Consider the following 21,457-nt stretch of genomic DNA (forward strand, 5'->3'; position numbering starts at 1 on the left):
GCTCAGTTTGAATAAACTCAAAATGAGTCAGTTTTAAGTTAGTTCGAGTTTGAGTCAATGTTTTCAAGCTCAAACCAAACTTGAGCTTAATTATCAAAGTTTATAAATTAAAATTTTTGATACAAAATGATATCGTTTTGACTAATATAATTAAAACGGTGTAGTTTTAATAACAAATATTCAAATTTGAAACGAGCCAAGTCTACTCGAGTCAAGTTCGAACTCAAGCATAACGAGTTCGACGAGCCCGAGCTCAAGCTATATTATTATTAAGTCGAGCCGAGTTTAATTCGATTCGAATCCAACCCTACACTCGTCACAGTTGAAAAATCCAAATTTTCACCAATGACTCAATTTTTATTTACTTTTTAAGCTAAAAGTAAGGTAAAATGACCATTTTTATAATTTATATTAAAAAATATATAAAATTTGTTACTCCCTCCAAGTTTTAGAAACTAACATTTCATCCTTACCTAAAAATTTTAAACTTTAAAAAATAATATTTTTACCCTAAACTTAGGGTTTTCATATTTTTTAAACTTAGCCACCCCTAAAACTTTCAAAAATAGCAGTTTTACGTTCACTCTTTCCCTTCAGCTTTTAACTTCGTCTCTGATCTTCTTCTTCTCCTGGTGTGACAGTAGGTGATTTAGGGTAGAAATCTTTGTCTCTTCGTTGTACGTTGTGAAACATCTCTTCTATATGACGAAGAGACAAAGATCTTTACCTTAAACCACCTGTCGTCGCATTAAGAGAAAGAGAAAATTGGAGACGACATCAAAGATAATGTCGGAGGGGATGTCAAACGTTGAAAGTAAAGAATGGGAGTAAAACTATTGTTTTTGAAAGTTCTGGGGGACGCTGAGTTTGAAAAATATGGAAATCCTAGGTTTAGGGGTGAAAATGTTACTTTTTAAAATTTGAAAACTTTAAATAAAGATGAAATGTTAATTTCTAAAACTTAAGGGGAAAGTAACAATTTTTATATTTTTTTAATATAAACAGTAAAATAATCATTTTACCTTTATTTTTAATAGAAAAAGTTAATATAAGTTGGATCATAGGTGAGAGTTTAAGTTTTTCAACTATCACGAATATAATTTTAAATTTTAACTAAAACTTGGATAAAAAATAGTCTTTTCCTCTTAATATCCGATTTGGAAATCAATTTCATATTGTTAAATAATTTTTATTATATTATATATAGTTTTAATTATTATGGAATTTTATAATATTGTTTAAATCTAATAAGTGAGTTCAAATATAGTCATAACATAATTATATCTTGATTAGAAAATTATTCTATTTATAATATAAGGTAATTAACAGAATTAAAATCCACATCACTCTTTAATAATAAGTTGACCGCAATCTGATCATTTAAAGTCTTAAGCTAAGAGTTTATACCACTAGTGTGAATTTGAAACTGGTTGATTGACCTAATGATAATAATACAAGGGTTTTTGGATTGTACACACGAAGTATCCCATCGGAATGGGTCCATTCCTTTAGTTCAAACTTGGGACCTATCCAATTTAATACTATGTTTTAGACTTTGAAATTTTCAGCTACCAGACACCCCAACCACCTTGGTTTGAAGAATCCTAATCATTGAAAATATAACCAATTATTAAGTGAAAATTAAGAAAAATAACGAAAAATGTCATATCATGTCATTAAAAAAATTAAAATAAAAATGACATAAGCTGGGGAAAATAGTTCACCCACAGTCATTCCAACCACCCAAATTTTCACATTAAACATATCATTAAAGTGCTTCGCTATATTGTTGTATATCAATTATTAACTCTATAGAGCAACCCTCTGAGTGGAATAGATTGTTGGAGAGCATCACTGATTTTGTTTTGTTGTAATGCCAGTTTGGAACAAGGGATTTCAAGCTAATGACAATGGCAAAAGCATTGTTAAATGACTTGAATAATTAGTGAACAAAATCAACAACCACAACACTTGCACTACAACCCATGTCGGATAAATTAAATACATTGAGATCATCCATCATCTTATATTGATTCATCATGTGATTGATATGTAATGACAAAAATAATTATATAATTTATTTATTATAATGTTATAATAGTGCTTGAATGTTTTTCAAAATTATTAAATCACTGTTGCAATCTAAATCAAACTAAACTTGATAACAAAAAATATAAATGATGATAATAAAGTATTATTTTGGTAGTATTTTCAAACAAGTCGTTTTAATTTTATAGATATGCCATTTAGGTCAAATTTTGAATTTTTTCAGCCCATGACCGAGTAAAAGATACTAGATATTTTTAATTGAGTAGTTATATATACTTAATTTTATATACAAATAATAATATATTATTATATTATTAAAGAATTAAAAATTAAAGATAAAATAATACATAATTATATAATAAAATATTATTATTTATGTGTAAAATTATACATATAATATTATTATTTTTAATTTTGAAGGTATATTACTGGATTAAAACAAATTGTGGATGAACTTGGATAATTATTGTTATTGCAACACACAACAATAATAATTTTTTAAACATCCATTGGTTGTTGAAATAGGAAGCGTTGAGTGGAACTTGATTTTGCTAAGGTTGCCGTGCCATTAGATTTTTATGATAAGATATCCAGTCAACAAATTGGCTTTTTATCGTTAAAAAATATTAAGAAAAGAAAATTCAATATTTTAAAAAAAAATTTTTTATATACCTATTTTAAATATATAAATATATATATTTATATATATTATTATATAATTAAATATTATTTTATTTTTAATCTAAAATTATTTTTAAAATTTAGTTTATTAAATAAATATAATAATTAATAAGCGTGTTGCCATTAAGGAGTGGTCATAATATAATATCCTTTTATTGGTCACATCAATGGCTGGTTGGTCGGTACTCTCCTTTGGATCAAAGGAATTATAAAATATCTAGGTCAAACAAGTAATTCCCACCTATAGTATAGTGTAATCTCAAATTGATAACTATTAATTTTTTAAAATTTAAAATCTCATCTATAAATCAATTTCTCTTAAACTTTTTAATTAAGACTACAGATAAAATCATCATTTTGAGAATAATATTAAAAAAATATAATTCATTATTTTTTACCTCTAAGTGTTAAAAAATAACAATTTTATCTTTGATTAAAGTTTTTTAGTTTTAAAAAATCATATTTTCCTATTTCAAAATCTAGGGTTTTCTTTTCACTCATCTCTGATGATATCTCTAACCATCGAAAACCTCTATAAAACTCTCTAACCCATCTTCAGCCACCACCTTTGTTGGAATTCAACTGGATTATACAAATCCATATGGTCTAGATGATAAAGACATTGTTTAGACAAAACATTGGCTAGATGAAGATTTTCTAGCCAACTCTAGATAAATCTAGACAAAGGTGGTGCCCGAAGATGGGTTAGAGAGTTTTGTGGAGGTCACTGATGGTCGGAGATGTTACTGAAGAGGAAAAAAAAGAAAAGCCTAAGTTTTTTTTTTGGCGGGGGGGGATGCGATTTTTCAAAACTAAAAAATTTAACCAGAAGTGAAATTGTTAGTTTTTAAAACTTAGTGATGAAAATTAATGATTTATATATATTTTTAATATTATTCTTAAAATAATAATTTTACCTCCAACCCTAATTGAAAAGTTTAACAGAAATTGACTTTTGAGTGAGATTTTGAGTTTCTAAAAATTAGTAGATATCAATTAGAGATTACACTATACCTTGGGCGGGAGTAAGGCTTTTGGCCTAATATATACATAGAAAAAGATATCTTTTATATGAACTTATAAATATAACGATTTTATAATAAGCAGGGGAATGCTCAAACAATCTGGTTAAGGCTAATTGAATTGAAAACTAACAACTTTTTTGGACTCTAGTATGAAAATTTTCCAAATTGATTTGGATATATTTACACTAGTATTCTTCCTCACCTTACCAATCAACTTTGATATTTATATTTTCAATAAAATTATATATATCCAATTTTAATTAATTAGATAATATATTACTATATAATTAGGTTATTTTGAATTACATGTAAAATAATATTCAATCACATATCATTTAGATACTCAATTGAATATACAAAACTAAATATATATAACATTACTCATATATTTTTCATACTCAATATAAATTTTTTCTTTGGGTTCCCTTAGTATGTACTCTTAATTATTAAGACATTAAAAATAAAAAATATACCCATTTTCTTTATATATATTTTCAGAGTCCAATGTTTTTGTTCCTGTTTTTTTTTTTAAAGATTAGAATCCAATGTTACTTCTTTATAACTTGCTTCCATAAGAATAGTTTGTGGGTAAGTGAAAAAGGTAAAGGTATAAGAAGATGGGAAGAAAAGAGGAGGAAGATCTTTAATTAAATAAAAGGGTTATGTGTTTTAGCCAAGTATTAAATATTAAAAGGGTATGTGTTTTAGCCAATATTAAATATTAAAAAAATTATACGCGGTATTCAAATTATAATTAGTGTGAAAAAGGGTTTAAACTTTAAACTATATAACTTTTTTATATTAATTATAAATTAGAATAATATTATATATATTATTATACAATTAAATATTATTTTATTTTAATTTAAAATCACTTAATTATATGATAATATATATAAATATGTATATATTTATATATCTAAAATAAATATATATATAATTTATTGTATGAGTTTATAACCATTATAATTAAATAATCGTGTTGCTTTTGAATAGGGAGGCAAAAATCATGTTCAACTTTTTAATCTAAGTTGATTTTAAAAGAAATAAACTTAAAGGTTTTCATTTGTATGAAATATTAAAAGAAAGAATATCAAGAGTGACGGCAGAAGCGTAATTTGAATAGAAAACATGGTGGAAACAGTCAACTTTGACCTTGGCGAGAGTTAAGGAAATTTTTGAACGTGTGAACGGTGGAAAGCTGGGAAATTGGGCGTTGAATTAAAAGATCGTCTGCATGATCAACCACGACTGCTATCATACGCCTTCAATTGGGTAATTATCACTACATCATTATCGTAATCACAATTTTATTCAACGATGTGAAATCTTTTCTGATATCGACTTGATAAAAAAAATTCTTTGTTTTCATATCTACGGAAGTTTCAATTCGCAACTTCAATAAAATATATGTTCCGTTTTTCATCATCAGATTTCATATTATTTTATGTCACATCCCAGGTGGACTCCAATTCATTTTCTGCTTCAATTAATCTATTTTTTTCATTTAATAAAAATATATTAATTTATTGTGAAATTATTTTTCTCCCTTAATCAAATGATGGATGAATTTATACGCAAGTATATCATATACTAAGGAAAGTTTATACTTGTTCATTTTTCTCATTCAATCTTGGTAGCCCAATTTTCTAATTAGACTCTTGGAGGTCCAAAGGGCACAACCTTATATGTACATCCACTTATTTTGCTTTCAATTATCTAATGGCATATATAATTATGTCTTTGTATATCTAAAATAAATATATATTATTATTTTTTACATATTCTACCAACCATTGGAAGACAGCACAGCTATTTTTTTAAGTTTTATAATGTAAAATGTTGCCAAAAATGCTCCATTTTACACGTTCTTCACGAATTGTATCTGCGTGCATAGGCTTCATAATCAGGATTTAGAACCGGTGAAGCCCATGTCTTTTTTCCATAGTTGGCCTTTCGACGCCGCGGCCCACTTCCTAATTGACCGATGGCAGGTTGTTGCACCACCAGAACTGACGCATGTTCTGTAGCTTGAGTTGTTATCAATGTCTCGCCAATGGCTCCCAGCTCTGGACTATCGCTCCATTCTGAAAGCTCCCTTGTTAATTTTGATTTTACTCCATCTCTACGTCCAACTATATACAAATCAGAGTCACTGTAATTTGAACTTACACATTCCATTAATTCATCCCCGTTATTCACCGTTTTCTCTTGATAACTTACGTGTTCTTCGAACATTATCTTGAACCTGAACTCGTTTATGAAGTCGTCATCCATCTCCTTCCCTTCATCACTCTCCGTCATCTCTTCCAGATTACTCTCGTTTTTTGTATTTTCCTCTTTAGCTTGAAGAAATCGCACCACGGTTAAAGTGACACCTGGTTTTTCAGCCATTCTAGTTGCATAACTTAATGCCTCATGATCGTCAGGTCCGCCGATGAAGAGCATGGCGATATGGAATTCCGATTTATCGAAATCTGTTGAATTACATTGTACGGAAGTTCCCACTCCACGGTCAACTAGAATGCCGACTGAACATGGTGCATTATTGAGTAATTTTTGGTTAAATTCGCATATAGAAATATTATACCCATGTAACCGACCGTCGGTTCTTGGTAGCTTGTGATATGGCACCAAAATGAAGGCAACATGCTTGTCCTGTGCAAGGTGGGAGATGTCCTCGTGCATGGTGGTGTAAGGCGACACAGCCGTCAGCGAATGCACTGTCACCGCCGTTTGGTTTGTCCGCTCAAAGTTTCCAAAGGCGTTGATGATTTGATCCGACTCTGCCCTTTGAGGGGTGACGTCGTCGGTGTCTTTTGCGTTACCAATTAAAGGACTAGTTTTTCTCGAGTCTTGAACAATAAGCATGGCGGAGGCACGGCCGGTACCAGTGAGCTGCACGAGGTGCACGGCGAAGACAAACAGAGGGGATCTCCTGGTGGCGTTAGAAAGTTGGAGAAGATTGATGATGCCCGAGACGTTTCGGATTGAATGAATGCATGTGAGAATTCGAAGTTCTGCGTTTGGATTACTTGTTTCTATGGTCCTCTGCTTGTAGTTGCTGAAACGTTTCGTTGATTTTTCGACTAAGAAGAATATTGGTGCCACCGTAGAAGACATTACCAATGTTGTAATCCCCATTACAACGAATGTTGTATTATCCATAGCCTGCAATATTTTTGTCAACGATGATCGATGTTTATGAAATGAACTAAATTCATCAGTGAAATAGAAGGAATTGAAAGCTTACTTTCATGGCCCGGCCTTCATTAAGAACAATGAGAGACAAAACACCTTTGGTGTTGAGAAGGCCTCCTAAAGCCAAGGCTTCCCTCAGTGACATGCCATGGAATAAACAGACGAGCAGAGTGCTGACAACTTTGGAGGAAGAAGCCACAATTATAACGACTAACACATTGACCCATCTAGTGCTGTATGTTAAAGTAAGCAAATTTGTTCGACGGCCATTAAGCAAAAAATACATGGGCAACATGATTTGGTTCACAAATCCTTGAATGCTTTCTGTAATATCAATGGCAATCTCTCCCTGTGGGATGAGAAATCCCAACATAAAGCCGCCTATCATGGAATGCGACCCACAGGCATCTGCAATGCACCCACATACAGCCACCGCCGCTAGGATGAAACTTTTTTGTGTTTCATTCAAACATTTTCTCCCTTTCTTTTTGTTCTCATTTATCATCCATCTGATCCCTGGACGTAACAAGAACCAGCATCCCAACAGAAAAATACTCGTTGGTATTGCTGCCATGTAGAACCGACGGAGATCATAGAAGTTTATAGTCATCACAAGAAAAACCCACGCACTGATGTCACTGATAAAGGCACAAGTTAAAGCCAGTCTCCCAAGATCTGTATGTAAAAGCTTCACATTTGATAGGATTCTTGCTAGATCAGGGAAGCTCGAGTTGCTCAATGATATAGCCGAAAACATGGCACCCATAGGAATCAATTTTCCGGCTCCGTCTCCGACACCACGTAAGGGTACAAAATATAAGCCACCTCCGACAATAAGTGGAACCAAAATTCCGACAACCGAAATACTTAATGTCCTCTTTCTGATCTGTCTTAACGCCGATACATCCATCTCTAACCCCATTAAGAACATGTAATAAGTCAATCCCAAACCGCAGAAATGCTCGGCTACGTAGTTGTCTTCAAAAGTGAAAATCTGGGAGAGTTGTAAGTTACCCGTTATCGGTGAACCGATTATAATTCCAGCCTGTTTACGATATAAATGGACGTATGTTAATATTAAGACTGATAAGATAATCATAGTTATTTATGAACTACTTACAATCATTTCGGCAACGAAACGCGGCTGGCGAAGGGGTTTGAGGATGAACATGAGAATGCAGGTGGTCAATATCATCAGACTTATTTGAATGGCTATGGCGGGCAGATATAGATTGAATGGATTGCTGATTTGCCAAAAGGAGTCACTGGTAACATTTCTCATAAAGCAAACATTTATTTCCAATTCCGAGTGGTTTGTAATGTTGTATTTTCCCATGGTAAAACTTTCGGCTACAGTTTTTGGCTTCATTTTGCTCTTCCTCTTCCTCTCTTCCTTTCTCTGGCTGCTTAATTGATTATGCTTCCATTGAGAGCATGTATATATACATTGGTGTACATCTATACCTTGAAGATAAGTTTACAAAGTTTGTTAATACAAATTGAGGGCTATCCGTTGTCTTTGCAGTTAAACTGTTGCTGTAGTTACAGTGTATAAATATATATTTTTGCCTACTATTTTTGGAAATAAGAAATCTTTCCTCCATTTCTACCTCTCATAGTCCAACTACTTCCTATTTTATTATTAGGTTTTTGTGAAAGGATTTGAAGCCTTCGTTAGTTCAAGGTACTGGCTGTCCAAGAATAAGTTGCATAACAATTCACTATCAGTCTTGATAACAAACTTTGGATAGGAAAGGCATTACCCCTCTATAAATGTTAGAGCTTATAGATTTTCAGGTAAAAAGTTAATGAAACTTAAGATTCAAGATTGCGAAAATCCAGTGAATTGACACGGATAAGGTAAATTTATGATGCCACAAGAAGTAATGGAGACTAAATTTGCAAGAGCAATCTCATTATAGTGTACAAAAAGGGGTGTCTTCATATCAATAAGGAAAACACTCAATGACCACAACAAAAACAACTCTTTATGTATAAAACCCTACCTCCGGCTGGTGGTCCTGGCGATGAGATCATATGGCAAGGCCTTGTGGGGGAGCTGCCGCTGGAGCTTTGGGCTTTGGCTTTTCCACAACAATAGCCTGGGTAGTGAGGACCATTCCTGCCACCGAGGCTGCATTCTGTAAGGCACATCTTGTCACCTTTGCCGGGTCAATAATTCCAGCTTCAAGCAGGTTCTCATACTTGTCTGTCATGGCATTGTAGCCAATCTCCCATTCTCTGCTTTTCAACTTCTCCACTACAACCTCACCCTCAACTCCGGCATTCTGTGCTATCAATGATGCAGGTGCTACCAGTGCCTAACATACAAACATATTGCATCAGCAAAACTATAGGCCAAAATCTCAGAATGCTTGCTCATCAATATGTGAACAGGTTCAATTGCTCGATAAGGAATAACATAAGTTTAGAAAGCCACATCTGTTATATGTCAAATAGTAACAATGTTTACCTTCTGCACAATGTCAGCTCCTAACCGCTCATCAGCATCCTCAAGCTTATCCTTAATTGCAGGAACATGAGAAGAGAGGTGAACCAGTGCAGCACCACCACCAGGCATGATCCCTTCCTCTATAGCAGCAAAAGTTGCATTCTTAGCATCTTCAATACGGAGCTTACGGTCCTCAAGCTCAGTTTCTGTTGCAGCTCCCACTTTAACAACAGCAACTCCACCAGACAATTTGGCAATTCTCTCAGCTAGTTTCTCTGAGTCATATACAGAATCTGTCTCAGCCAACTCTTTCTTCAGCTGAGAAATTCTGGCTTGTAACTCATCCTTTGATGCAGCATCAGCCATAATGGTGGTTGAGTCTTTAGTAATGGTCACCTTTCTAGCTAGACCTAGCTGCTCAACTGAGGTGTTTTCAATTAGCAAGCCCAAATCACTAGCTTGAAATTCAGCTCCTAAACATACAGAGAAATGCAGAATTAGTTGATCATGTAAGTCTCTGGCATTACATAACATAAAACAGAAAGAGACTTGTTATAGGAAAAATTCCATCAACCCAATACATGAACTGTTGACCTAGCAAGCATCGCTTTACAACTCATCACATAACATCACACCGGCATCCGCAAAATAAGTTCCATTTTTAACTGTCAATGACCAAGTTACTGTTATCCAGTTATGCATGATTTTTGTAATCAGAAAATTGCAATCGAACCAGATCTACTAAACAACACAGATGAGCTCTGACCTCATGTAGGAAACCAGAAGGAGAGAGACAGAGCTTCAAGGGAAAAAAAGGATTATCTTTCACTTGTGTAAATCTGCTTACCAGTCAAAATGGCAATATCTTGAAGAAGAGCTTTTCTTCGCTCACCGAAACCTGGAGCTTTAATGGCAGCAACATTAAGAATACCTCGTAGCTTGTTCACAACTAGTGTGGCCAAGGCCTCACCAGTGACGTCCTCAGCAATTATGAGCAAAGGAGCTCTTATTTGTGTGGTCTTCTCTAACAAGGGAATAATATCCTTTATAGCAGAAATTTTTTGATCCGTGACCAACACTCTAGCATTTTCAAATTCAACAATTAATTTCTCTGGGTTGGTGACAAACTGGGGGGAAATGTAACCTCTGTCAATCTGCATATCAAGAGAAATAGGAGGAACAAGTGAGGAGCACATATATTAGAATCAAGACCAGAAATAAAATAACACCACCCTGATCTCCAAAATCTAAAAAGAAAGGAAGCAACAAACCTCCATTCCTTCCTCAACTTCCACAGTAGTCTCAAATGAGGATGATGATTCGATAGACAAGACACCGTCAGGCCCAACCTTGTCAATTGCATCAGCAATCATTGTCCCAATGAAGTCATCATTCCCAGCAGAAATGGAAGCAACAGCTATAAAGAAGAATAACAAGCAAATGCTGTCAATACTGAAATAAAAGTAATGTTTAGAGATATAAGCCTAAATTAACAATGAAACCAAGACAAATGCCAGCAAAATACCTTTAACATCTTCACGACCTTTTACAGGCCTAGCCTTCCTCTCAAGCTCTTCAACCAACCCTTGTACTGTTTTATCAATGCCTCTCTTCACTGACACTGGATTTGCACCAGATGTGACACTTAAAAGTCCCAGTTTAATAATTTCTCGTGCAAGTACTGCGGCAGTTGTTGTCCCATCACCAGCAGAATCATTTGTTTTACTTGCAACCTTAAACACAGAGCAACATGTCATCTCTCGCGTAATAACGGGCGGATATCTATATGGGAAAATACTTCAAAGATTGAAACCAACCTCCCTGATAAGAGCAGCTCCAGCATTTTCCATGGGATCGGCTAACTCAATTGCTCGGGCAATTGTTACTCCATCATTAACTACCTTAGGACTCCCAAACTCATCCAGAACAACATTCCTTCCTTCAAAATACACAACATATGCCGAAATGAGCACATTTGCAGTTCATTCCATCCACGTATTGCAATCCACCGGTATAATAAACGACAAAAATAAACTCATGAAAATTGAGCTAAAAGGACAATAAAGAAAACACATTCCTCGTTTGGAAGACAGTTTGCAGTTGAATATCACATGGAAATCGCTAAACCATTTAAACGGTTATATTTCAGTAATTTCCTGTTGAACCATTCAAATGCATAACATTAAGCTTAAAAAAATAAACAGAACCCTCACTTATTACAAAATTCTAAAAACTCCATGAGAACAACCTGCCCCAAGGTTTCACTGAAACTGGTATTTGAAAGGAATTTAATACCTCTGGGACCGAGAGTCAAACCCACAGCATCTGAAAGCTTATCAATCCCGGTCTGCAGTGCAGTTCTTGAGTTCTGATCAAAGAAAATCTCTTTTGCAGCAGCTCGAACAGAAAACCCTTTAATATTTACTCTCTGGTTATTACTCTGCCGACTTCTCAAACTCCCCTGCAAAAAAAACATTACATTTCTTTAAATAAAATTGAAATGAATATCAAATAATGAAAATAATGTCCCGACTAACACCTTTCTGGGAGAACAGAAAATAGAAGCCGACGAAAGAGCATTAGCGGAAGCCATTTTCTTTTGTGTGGCTGAGGAAACTACAAGAAAGCCAGTAGGAGTTTTGGTGAGGGCTTAGTTTGCTTGATTTTTATCGTAAGAGTACGGAGGTTCCAGAAGATTCTTTCAAGCGGTGGAACCTTTCCCGCACCCGGCCCAACCAAATTTTGCTTTAAGGTATTTGTTTTTTGTTTTGGGTAAAGGTACGGTTGAAATTTATGTATTTTCGTTTATTTTATTACCGCGGAATTGACACCTGGAGAAACTATCGGAACCCAACAGAATTAAAATTGCTTGTGTGGCTCAGCACCTTGAGAAACTATCGGAAGCCCGACGGAATTTAAAATTACTTGTGTAGCTCAGTGTCTCGCTGGGCTGATTCTATCTCTTGTCGACCTGTGTTTCGAATAACGGCTTTTGCAACCTACAGCAATTCCCGTTGGAGATGGAGCAGTCCGTCTAGAACCTTTTAATTAACGGTAAGATTCATCGAAGCTAACAAGACCTGGGTTAGGTTTCTTTGTCACGGCTACTTCTTCATTTAATTAAAAGGCCAAAGGATGATTTACCTCCCAAGTTTTCATATAAAGACAAACACATTAGGTAAGATTTTAAAATTTTATATATCTATCTATAAATCAATTATAATTAAAATTTTTTATTTGAATTGAAGACAAAATTGTTATTTTATTAATAATATTAAAAAAAATATAATTTTAAAAACTCATATTTTAACTATCAATTTCAATTTTGAAATGTATTAGAGATTTTTGGGTTGTATGCAAAAACACAACTTGCTTGAGTTAGAATATCATTTTGCATGGGAGCAGATTGTTATTATTGATCAAAATGTGCTTGTAACTTAATGGTTTGGAGTGCTTGAATTTCTTGAGAATGCATGTCTTAAACCGCATTGTCAGGTGATCAAGTCTATAAGTGTTATTTAAAAGCTTTGAGTCTTTTCAGTGAAGTAGTTGTGTTTTGGGTAAAGAATGGTTGCTTGATAAGGCAAAAACAAATTTATGTGGGTGAATCATGCTTGTCTTAAACCCAAGTGGACTTTATATCAACCTGACCTTGAACACATAAATGCCACCTTGGTAAGTGCTACCAAACTTGTGTTTAATTTTGATTCACTCAAGTTGTAATCAAATTTCAGCTGTGTTGGTTAACTGAGTATGAATTGATTATATGTATGAATAAATTAAATTGTCATAGATCTATAGAAGTACTCACTCGTGTATATATTTTGTTATGAATAATAATTTAGAATAGAGCTTCTGTGGTGACAATACACAATACTTTACACCAAATAATCTGGAGATGAGAGGGCTATACCCTTGACTGCCCAGTAGTGTCTTAGTGGAATGCACTGCCATTATGTTCATGCCATTAAGAGCTAGAGTTTTGCAGTAGCCCAAAGAAGTTTTTCGGGCAGATTATCAACGTAAAACCTATTATGAGCTGTTATGAGCACAGATGCCAGGGGGCACACAGTGTCTCGGTAGCTGATTCTGTCTTGTTGAGTTGACGCTGTGAATTAAGTTTTTAATATTACCACTTTCCTTTTTTTCTGGGACGTACTGCTATATTGAATTTGAGATGAGAATTCATTAGATTGACTCTTAAATACTGGTTTTTATTATACAGTGCAATGTTCATGTCACATATCATTGCTGTTACATTTGCTGACAAAATATTGCTGAATCTTTTCAGGGTCATTTGTGTTGCAATCTTCTTTTGTTGATGATTTTGCATCATTAAGGGTTCCTCTCCAACATGAACAAACAATATGGTCAAGATCATGTAAGCAATGCAATTTTGTGATAATTTGGACAATCCTTGTGCAGGATGAAGTAACTGTGGCTGGATTTGAAGTTCCAAACTCACCTGATTCTAGTTACAATAACTTGCACCCTGGAATTGAAGACGAGGCTCGTGATCCACCGCTTGTCCCTCCACACCTGCGACATACCTTGCGTAGCCATGCACCTAGTCAGGACACTTATGAAATTCTCCCTTTGCCTGAAATTGTGAATTTAAACATCTTTACATTCAGAATCGAGAGTCCCCAAGATCTACAGTGGTCCTTGGGTTTACTCATCGATTCCGATCCAAATTTGTTACTGTTATTCTATACAAACTGGTTCCAAGACGGGGGAGTAACAGCACCTAAATGGATATAGAAAAATGAAAAATATCCTTATTAGGTTTGTTTTGCCCCTCCACAATGAAATCAGTAAAAGATAAACCAAATACGAATTAGTTGCAAAGAATATTTATTATTTCACTGTAGCTTTTGATCTTACTAACTTAAAACATATTATTTCACAGAAGATTTATTATTTCACGGAAGATTTATTTTACCAACTTAAAACACCCATTATGTGATAGTAGATTTTTGGTATAGATACATATTTGTCCATTCTTATTGTTGGTACATACAGATCTATGTAATATCATCTAACTTTTTTAATCTGATTTTCAATGGTTTTCATATTAGAAAACCACGGGGGAGGAAGTTGACGGAAAAGTTGGCTAATAGTCTTCCTGTAATGATTGTTGAATTTGAAAAAATCAAATCTTAAAAGGAAAAATATAAGTTTTTAAATCTTTAGTAAGAAAAATTGTTAATTTTTTAAATTAAAAAGAAAAAATGAAAAGTAATTTTATTTATTTTAATATTTAAGATAAAATTATACTTTTATTTTTATAATTAACTATAAAATTTAATAAAAATTAGATAATAAATAGGCATTGGAATTTTTAAAACCTGGTGAGTGGTGTCTGGAAATGGAATTAAACTTGGGTGGGACAGTTGTCTTGTCACTAGTGACTGGGCCATTTTTTCAATGCTAGCCTTTTGTTTACGAACAGTGTTATTTCCAATTAGATTAAAAGTAAGTCGGCTTTCACGAATATAAAATCAAAGTGTCTCTTAATTAATCATGATTATCATGGAGTTCTGCAATTTGATCAACTATGTGATTACTCGTAATAGAATCCTGGCTTTAGCGGAGTGCGGAACGGTAGTCAACATAACCTTTCCCATCACCTACCTGCAACAACGTTTCAAAACTCAGTTGCATTAAGAAATAAATTAATAATTAAGTAGCACTAATAAGGTTGATTTCAATAATTTATTCACAAATGGACCTCGCTCAAGGGGCAAAGTGATCTTTTGGGATATACGACGAGGCTCCCCGGCGTCATTCCAAATATGCGGTGATGTGTTTTTTTGGAGTTCCTTTAATTAATTAAATATCAAATGAATTGGAATAACTCTGGCTCCTTGCAAGCTTTTACAAATGTCAACCTCCAAATCTTTTATAAATATCCATTATTCTGAACCCTCTTCGGCCAACACACATTTTCATTCCTTAAAAAGTCATAATTTGTGAAAGACGGAGTCAGAGTGAGAGTTATGGCAGATATTGAGGGATTCCCCGGAAGCTCCATGCATGGAGTCACAGGAAGAGAACCAGCCTTTGCTTTCGCTGTTACTTCAACCGTCGTTCCAACTGATACCTCTGCAAAATTTGCTTTACCTGTTGATTCTGAACACAAGGCCAAAGTGTTAAAACTTTTCTCCTTCGCTGCACCCCACATGAGAACATTTCACTTATCCTGGATTTCCTTCTTCACTTGCTTTGTCTCCACTTTCGCTGCAGCTCCACTCATTCCTATCATTCGTGATAACCTTAATTTAACGAAGGTAGATATTGGTAATGCTGGGGTTGCTTCTGTTTCTGGGAGTATATTCTCCAGGCTTGTAATGGGTGCAGTCTGTGACCTTTTGGGGCCTAGATATGGCTGTGCATTTTTAATCATGCTTTCAGCTCCTACAGTATTCTGTATGTCATTTATCTCATCTGCTGGAGGGTATATTGCAGTTCGTTTTATGATTGGGTTTTCTTTAGCAACCTTTGTGTCGTGCCAATACTGGATGAGCACTATGTTTAACAGTAAGATTATTGGGCTCGCCAATGGAACTGCGGCTGGATGGGGTAACATGGGAGGAGGGGCAACTCAACTATTGATGCCTATCGTTTATGATATCATTCGACGCGCTGGAGCAACTCCTTTCACAGCATGGAGAATAGCCTTCTTCATCCCCGGGTGGCTTAATGTGATAATGGGAATTTTGGTCTTAACCCTCGGCCAAGACTTGCCTGATGGGAATCTAAGCAGCTTGCATAAGAAGGGTGACGTTGCAAAAGATAAATTCTCAAAGGTGATTCTTTTGTTTAACTTACCTCTGAAAGTTCACTTTAATCTTAACTCTTGTTCTATTTTGCCGGCAGGTGGTGTTTTATGCCATCATTAACTATAGAACATGGATCTTTGTCCTCCTCTATGGCTATTCCATGGGTGTTGAATTGTCTATTGACAACGTCATCGCAGAATACTTTTTCGATAGGTAATGAAATTGCATATCCTAGCTCCTAAAAATTTACCAGCCTCATAAATCTTAATTAGGAATGATCACAACATTCATTAAATATGTGGCAGGTTTAACCTTAAACTTCACACAGCTGGAATCATTGCCGCTAGCTTCGGAATGTCGAATCTCGTTTCTCGTCCCTTTGGTGGATTTGCTTCAGACAAAGCTGCGGTTTACTTTGGCATGAGGGGTAGACTCTGGGTGCTTTGGATCCTTCAAACCATGGGAGGGGCCTTCTGTATTTGGCTTGGCCGAGCCAATACACTTCCCATAGCTGTTTTGGCAATGATCCTCTTCTCAATTGGAGCTCAAGCCGCTTGTGGTGCAACCTTCGGCATCATCCCCTTCATTTCTCGACGTTCTCTAGGAATTATATCAGGATTAACAGGTGCAGGTGGCAACTTTGGATCCGGGTTGACTCAGTTGATGTTCTTCTCTACTACGAGATTCACCACTGCTGAAGGTCTAACATGGATGGGAGTTATGACTGTTGCTTGCACTCTTCCTGTTGCACTTGTACATTTCCCCCAGTGGGGAAGCATGTTCTTGCCGCCCTCAAAAGATGTGGTGAAATCTACAGAAGAACATTATTATGCCTCCGAGTGGAACGAGGAAGAAAAACAGAATGGTTTGCATCAAGGTAGTCTCAGGTTCGCCGAGAACAGCCGCTCCGAGCGTGGCAGACGTGTTGCCTCCGCACCAACGCCCCCAAACACAACCCCTGCCCGTGATTAGTTCACCATGCACAAGCGAGATCAAAATAATATATGGTTCAAGTAGAAAAACCAGACATGTAGCCTTACTCATGCTTCTGCTCGTGTTGTCCTTTCATTCCATGAAATAAATTTGCCATTTATGGTAATACATAAGTAAATTGTAATGAATTCCTCTGTAAATTTTCATATGATATTTTATCCTGATATGTTTTTAAAATATAATATTCACACTCTAATATTATTTTGATAAAATTATAAGATAAATAATATAAATAATTTTATATACAAATAATAATATATCATCATATGAATTAATATTATTTATTTTTAATTTAAAATCATTCAATCATATAATAATATATTATTATTTATATATAAAATTTTATATATTATTTAAATAAATAATATTACTTATTTATAATTCAATTAGGTAAAAATGTTATTGTAAATTTTAAATTTAAAAAATAAAAAAATAATTAATTATATCCTAAATTTTGTTTTTACAAGATGGAGGTTAAAAACCCGAAACAACATATAAAAAATAGTCATTGCTCTAAGTTTGAGGCTCCTGTGCTTCATTTAATTTAATTCGGTCTTGTAGTGATGATAATTAAGTCTTAAACACATTCAGTAATTTTCACAAAAAAATGAGTTTATTCAAAGATCATACAAAATACCGTAAAACTTTCAAACAATTTAAGATTTAACTATTTCTCAAAGGGTGAAAGAAATAAAGCCCGCTCAAAAGGCAATGACATGAATAAGAAAATATTAATTGAATGCGACTTTTACAACAAATATATATACATCACATAATTTTTGGGGTGTTTAAAGAAAATCTACTTGCTTTTTACTTTCTTCATTGAAACCGGATTATGGTCTTCTATATATTAGGACAATGACGGATAAAGAAGCACCAATCTCCATTGAAAGCACAGAAATAAGAAAAACTAGAAGCTTAACTTCCCCCGGCCGTTGCAGGTAGTACATGATCTTGAAGAAGAACATTTTGTACAGTAACTCCATTTCTTGGGGAGCCTGAGATGATTCATATCATCATCAGCTGAAAATTAAGACTATGGGACTAGAAAATAAGAGAAATTAGCAGAAAAATGTACCCTGCTGTGTATCGAGTGGCAGCATTCTTTGCCATCATTCTCGCCCGCTCAGCACTTTCATCAGATAATTTCTTGAGGACAAATCCTTCACCATTGCATTGAGGACATATACCTGAGCCACCACAATCTTCACATGTTTTCACAGGAATCTGCATTTTGCAGGAAAAAATACCTAATTGATGCAAATTCTTTTTAGATGAAACAGTTTAGAATCAAATTTTTTGATAATCAACTTAAATATTCTTCTCAGTGCGTGTATTATTCAGAAATGATTTTCTACAGGTCAACCAAAAACAATAAAACTAGCCCATCTGGACAATCCTTTCCGGTCTTCCTTATTCTCACTAATAAAGCAAGTTAATAGTTAAGAAAGTAGTGTTAGTTCGCTTCCTATTTTGAAAATAGTAAACCAAAAACTTCATTGAGGTTTGTAACATGGCTTACATGTGTGATTGTGGAGTGGTGAACAAGATCGTGTTAAAATAAGCATTAATGAAAGAGCAAACAGTACTTATGTTTTTGATAGAGTACCACAACATTCTTTATCATTTTGCAGCAAGTGAAATCAAAGACTTTCTTCAACAATTAGGCTAATTTTTCAAAGATGATTAAAAATAAAGAGAATCACTAATCATAGAGAATTGAAACTGATGCATGTAACAAGTGATATTACCTATCCAAAGGCACATTGTAGATTAGAACATGCATAAATGAATGACACACCTCAGTTGCCTCAGAGCCTTTTGTTTTTCTCACAAGAAGAGTAGCTGCAGCACCGACTACTGTGGCAGCAATTGCCACAGAAGCAGCTGTTTCTGGTAGAGCAGAAAACACTGTAGATATCTTTCTTCCTTGTTCTTGAGGTTTAGTATCAGTTAAATAAAAGGATTTACTATGCAAACCTCTATCAACTTTCAGCTTCACATCCCTAGCAACTGCAACAACCCAAAAGAAAAGGTCAGTTATAGCTCCCATCAGTTATCTTCTATTGGAAAATCTTACAGGCAGTTTAATCCATTTAATTAAAACCGCATGTCCCAGGTCCCAACTGATTTTAGGACAAAAATATGTCCAGATAAGGAGCTCGAGTTGAAATCAACCAATTGGCAAAATATAGTCCATCATAAAATAGGCATCAAGCCAAAAATGAAATGTCATTATTGGTTCTTGGAAGATGAAGCAGGTTATAGTCAGAACTTTTAACTTTGGAAGGACTTTTAAGACAAATATAGCAAACAACTATAAGAGTGAAAACACAAGAAGAAAATGGAAAGAAAACCACCTTGTATGAATTAAGATAAATTAAATAAGAAAGATATAATAAAAACCATAATCATACATGATATCATATTAAATTTTCTCAATAAAGTATATGAATAAACAATTAACCCATGGTTTACCAATTAACCTTTGTCTGTGGAAGCCCTTCATATATAACAAAGAAATGTCTTTTGCACAAAGCTCACTAAATCCAAATACACCAAATATTAAATATTTGCATGTCTTTTGGGTTAAACTGTGTGTCCAAACTGGTAGAGCATGCATAAGAATTTTATGCATCAAAGTTGAATTGTGTGTTACAACTGGGGACTGAAAGCTGGGGTCAGGTTAGAAAACCCAGCAATGCTTATGACTCCTCAACATGCTACTGCTAGTAAGCTCCAGGATTGAAAATGTTAAGGCAAAAGGTTATTAGCCAATAGAGCACCAAAATATATAGGGGATGGTGAAGGTGTAGTGACAACTACAAGCAGAAGGAATTAAAGCTCAGTAAGCAGACACAAAGACTGGATACCTATTAGCCCAGCAGCTCATATAAAGAAGGTAAGCATTACATCCATAAACAAGGCGAAGAAACATAAGAAAAAAATTGAACGAAAAAAATGTGAACAACAAGAGCAATCATTAAAGATTTATCTGATATAATTCAGGTTTGCTTTCAATAATCATATTTTATTACTCGTTCATACTTCAAGGTAACTGTTATAATTTATATAGGCTTCAGTTATAATTGGTATAAAATCAGTTGACAGCAATGCACCTTTGAGGCCAGTTAGAACATCAAGAACATGTTTGGCCCAAAATTACGCAAAGCTTAGGAATTCCAACACTGGGTAAAACGATATAGCTTGAAATAGGAACAAAGGCATACACAAGCACAATCATAATTTTTTCAATGAGGGAATCCTCGTTCCAGATATGTATACTTTCTCCGACTCCAACACAAACCCCCAATACTTAAGGTCATCCTTTAAACTAATATGCGTAACTGCTTACATATTGCCAGTTACAAATCCAATTAAGACATTCAGCGAAAAATGGGTGAAATTTATAATTTTACCACACGTAATAAAGGATCTTTCTATTCATTTTCCTGAACAATAGTAAATAAAAACAGAGGCCTAAGAAGAAAACTACAAACTTGTATAAGCTGTGAATCAAAACACTTCATTGATTTCAAGAAAACCATTGTCTTCCCAGTTAAACATATAAAAAAATAATAATCAAAGCATTTATGTAACTCATAAAAATTATTAAAAGCTCAATGAAGCACTCGTCTTCAATTAACACTAATTCAATTGTTTCCTCACCACCCACAACCACCCTAATTAGTTTCACAAAACCAAAAAAAACAAGAAACCATCTTCATCTTAATTAACAGCACCATAATAGCACAGACCTTTCATCATAAAGATTATAATGAATGGTGTATGGTAGTTTAACCAAAACACTAAAACCCCATCTCTAAATGACCCTGGAAAATACACATACTCATATAAACCACCACCCCAACCCATAAAGTCCAACTGCCCCGACCTTTAATCAGCCTTTTTCCATTAATGCCCAATTTTTTCATAACTTTATTACACTTGCATCAACTGCCCTCCCAATACAAATAATTACATTCATAATTAAGATATTCAGAAATTTAAATTTCCTTAAAAGCTATTTATAAAAAAAATTGCTGTTAGAGTCTTGCTAGCTTACAATTAGAGAAGGAAGCAGAAGAAAGAGATTGCAGCAATAAGAGTTCCATTCGAGGATTCTTTCTCCCGGCTTTTAGAAACATGTACACTGAGCTCCAGCACGACATCCAAGTTCTCTTATCTTTGGTTCTCCTAAATTCCCAAATTAGCCCTCATTGGTGTAACCAATTTCAAAATTGCCACCAAGCTCATGCAGTTAAAATTGATGG

The 21,457-nt window shown here is 34.4% G+C and overlaps 3 protein-coding genes and 1 pseudogene across 7 annotated transcripts; 2 read left to right on the plus strand and 2 right to left on the minus strand.

Moving 5' to 3' along the window:
- Window positions 1–5,497: 5,497 nt before the first annotated feature.
- LOC123209060 (ruBisCO large subunit-binding protein subunit alpha) lies at window positions 5,498–12,136 on the minus strand. 5 transcript variants are annotated; one of them, XM_044626798.1, is made up of 9 exons: window positions 11,948–12,136; window positions 11,704–11,869; window positions 11,226–11,347; window positions 10,934–11,141; window positions 10,680–10,825; window positions 10,256–10,562; window positions 9,430–9,881; window positions 8,963–9,277; window positions 8,347–8,414 (listed from the first exon to the last, which is right to left on the minus strand). In XM_044626798.1, the coding sequence occupies exons 1-8, from the start codon at window positions 11,999–12,001 to the stop codon at window positions 8,990–8,992; spliced, it is 1,743 nt and encodes a 580-aa protein (XP_044482733.1). In that variant the 5' UTR covers window positions 12,002–12,136; the 3' UTR covers window positions 8,347–8,414; window positions 8,963–8,989. The 5 variants fall into 5 exon arrangements, with proteins under 5 accessions (XP_044482730.1, XP_044482729.1, XP_044482733.1 ...); XM_044626797.1 differs by having other exon boundaries at window positions 8,347–8,420; XM_044626796.1 differs by lacking the exon at window positions 8,347–8,414 and having other exon boundaries at window positions 8,785–9,277; window positions 11,948–12,135.
- A 1,104-nt stretch (window positions 12,137–13,240) lies between these two features.
- On the plus strand, window positions 13,241–14,273 carry LOC123209061 (annotated as a pseudogene).
- Window positions 14,274–15,407: 1,134 nt separating this feature from the next.
- Window positions 15,408–17,308, plus strand: LOC123209062 (high-affinity nitrate transporter 2.1-like). The gene is made up of 3 exons (XM_044626799.1): window positions 15,408–16,217; window positions 16,288–16,403; window positions 16,496–17,308. Exons 1-3 carry the CDS (start codon window positions 15,408–15,410, stop codon window positions 17,160–17,162), a joined length of 1,593 nt encoding a protein of 530 aa, XP_044482734.1. The 3' UTR covers window positions 17,163–17,308.
- Window positions 17,309–17,865: 557 nt separating this feature from the next.
- LOC123209063 lies at window positions 17,866–21,351 on the minus strand. Its single transcript, XM_044626800.1, has 4 exons — window positions 21,250–21,351; window positions 18,985–19,196; window positions 18,262–18,410; window positions 17,866–18,181 (listed from the first exon to the last, which is right to left on the minus strand). Exons 1-4 carry the CDS (start codon window positions 21,329–21,331, stop codon window positions 18,094–18,096), a joined length of 531 nt encoding a protein of 176 aa, XP_044482735.1. The 5' UTR covers window positions 21,332–21,351; the 3' UTR covers window positions 17,866–18,093.
- Between the last annotated feature and the right edge of the window lie 106 nt (window positions 21,352–21,457).

The sequence above is a fragment of the Mangifera indica genome, chromosome 2 (assembly GCF_011075055.1).
Source record: "Mangifera indica cultivar Alphonso chromosome 2, CATAS_Mindica_2.1, whole genome shotgun sequence".
NCBI classification, from domain to species: Eukaryota; Viridiplantae; Streptophyta; class Magnoliopsida; order Sapindales; family Anacardiaceae; genus Mangifera; species Mangifera indica.

Bases quoted from the DNA above. Each gene is read 5' to 3' on its own strand.
- LOC123209062 (XM_044626799.1), top strand. From the start codon at position 15,408: ATGGCAGATATTGAGGGATTCCCCGGAAGCTCCATGCATGGAGTCACA. The intron at 16,218-16,287 runs GTGATTCTTTTG...TTTTGCCGGCAG, and splicing joins CAAAAGATAAATTCTCAAAG to GTGGTGTTTTATGCCATCAT. The intron at 16,404-16,495 runs GTAATGAAATTG...AATATGTGGCAG, and splicing joins GCAGAATACTTTTTCGATAG to GTTTAACCTTAAACTTCACA.
- LOC123209063 (XM_044626800.1), bottom strand. From the start codon at position 21,331: ATGTTTCTAAAAGCCGGGAGAAAGAATCCTCGAATGGAACTCTTATTG. The intron at 19,197-21,249 runs GTAAGCTAGCAA...GGGTTGTTGCAG, and splicing joins TTCTGCTTCCTTCTCTAATT to TTGCTAGGGATGTGAAGCTG. The intron at 18,182-18,261 runs GTACATTTTTCT...GAATCATCTCAG, and splicing joins GCCACTCGATACACAGCAGG to GCTCCCCAAGAAATGGAGTT.
- LOC123209060 (XM_044626794.1), bottom strand. From the start codon at position 9,110: ATGTGCCTTACAGAATGCAGCCTCGGTGGCAGGAATGGTCCTCACTAC. The intron at 8,421-8,962 runs GTAGGGTTTTAT...CTTATCTTCAAG, and splicing joins GCCAGGACCACCAGCCGGAG to GTATAGATGTACACCAATGT. The intron at 8,002-8,076 runs GTAAGTAGTTCA...TATCGTAAACAG, and splicing joins GTTTCGTTGCCGAAATGATT to GCTGGAATTATAATCGGTTC.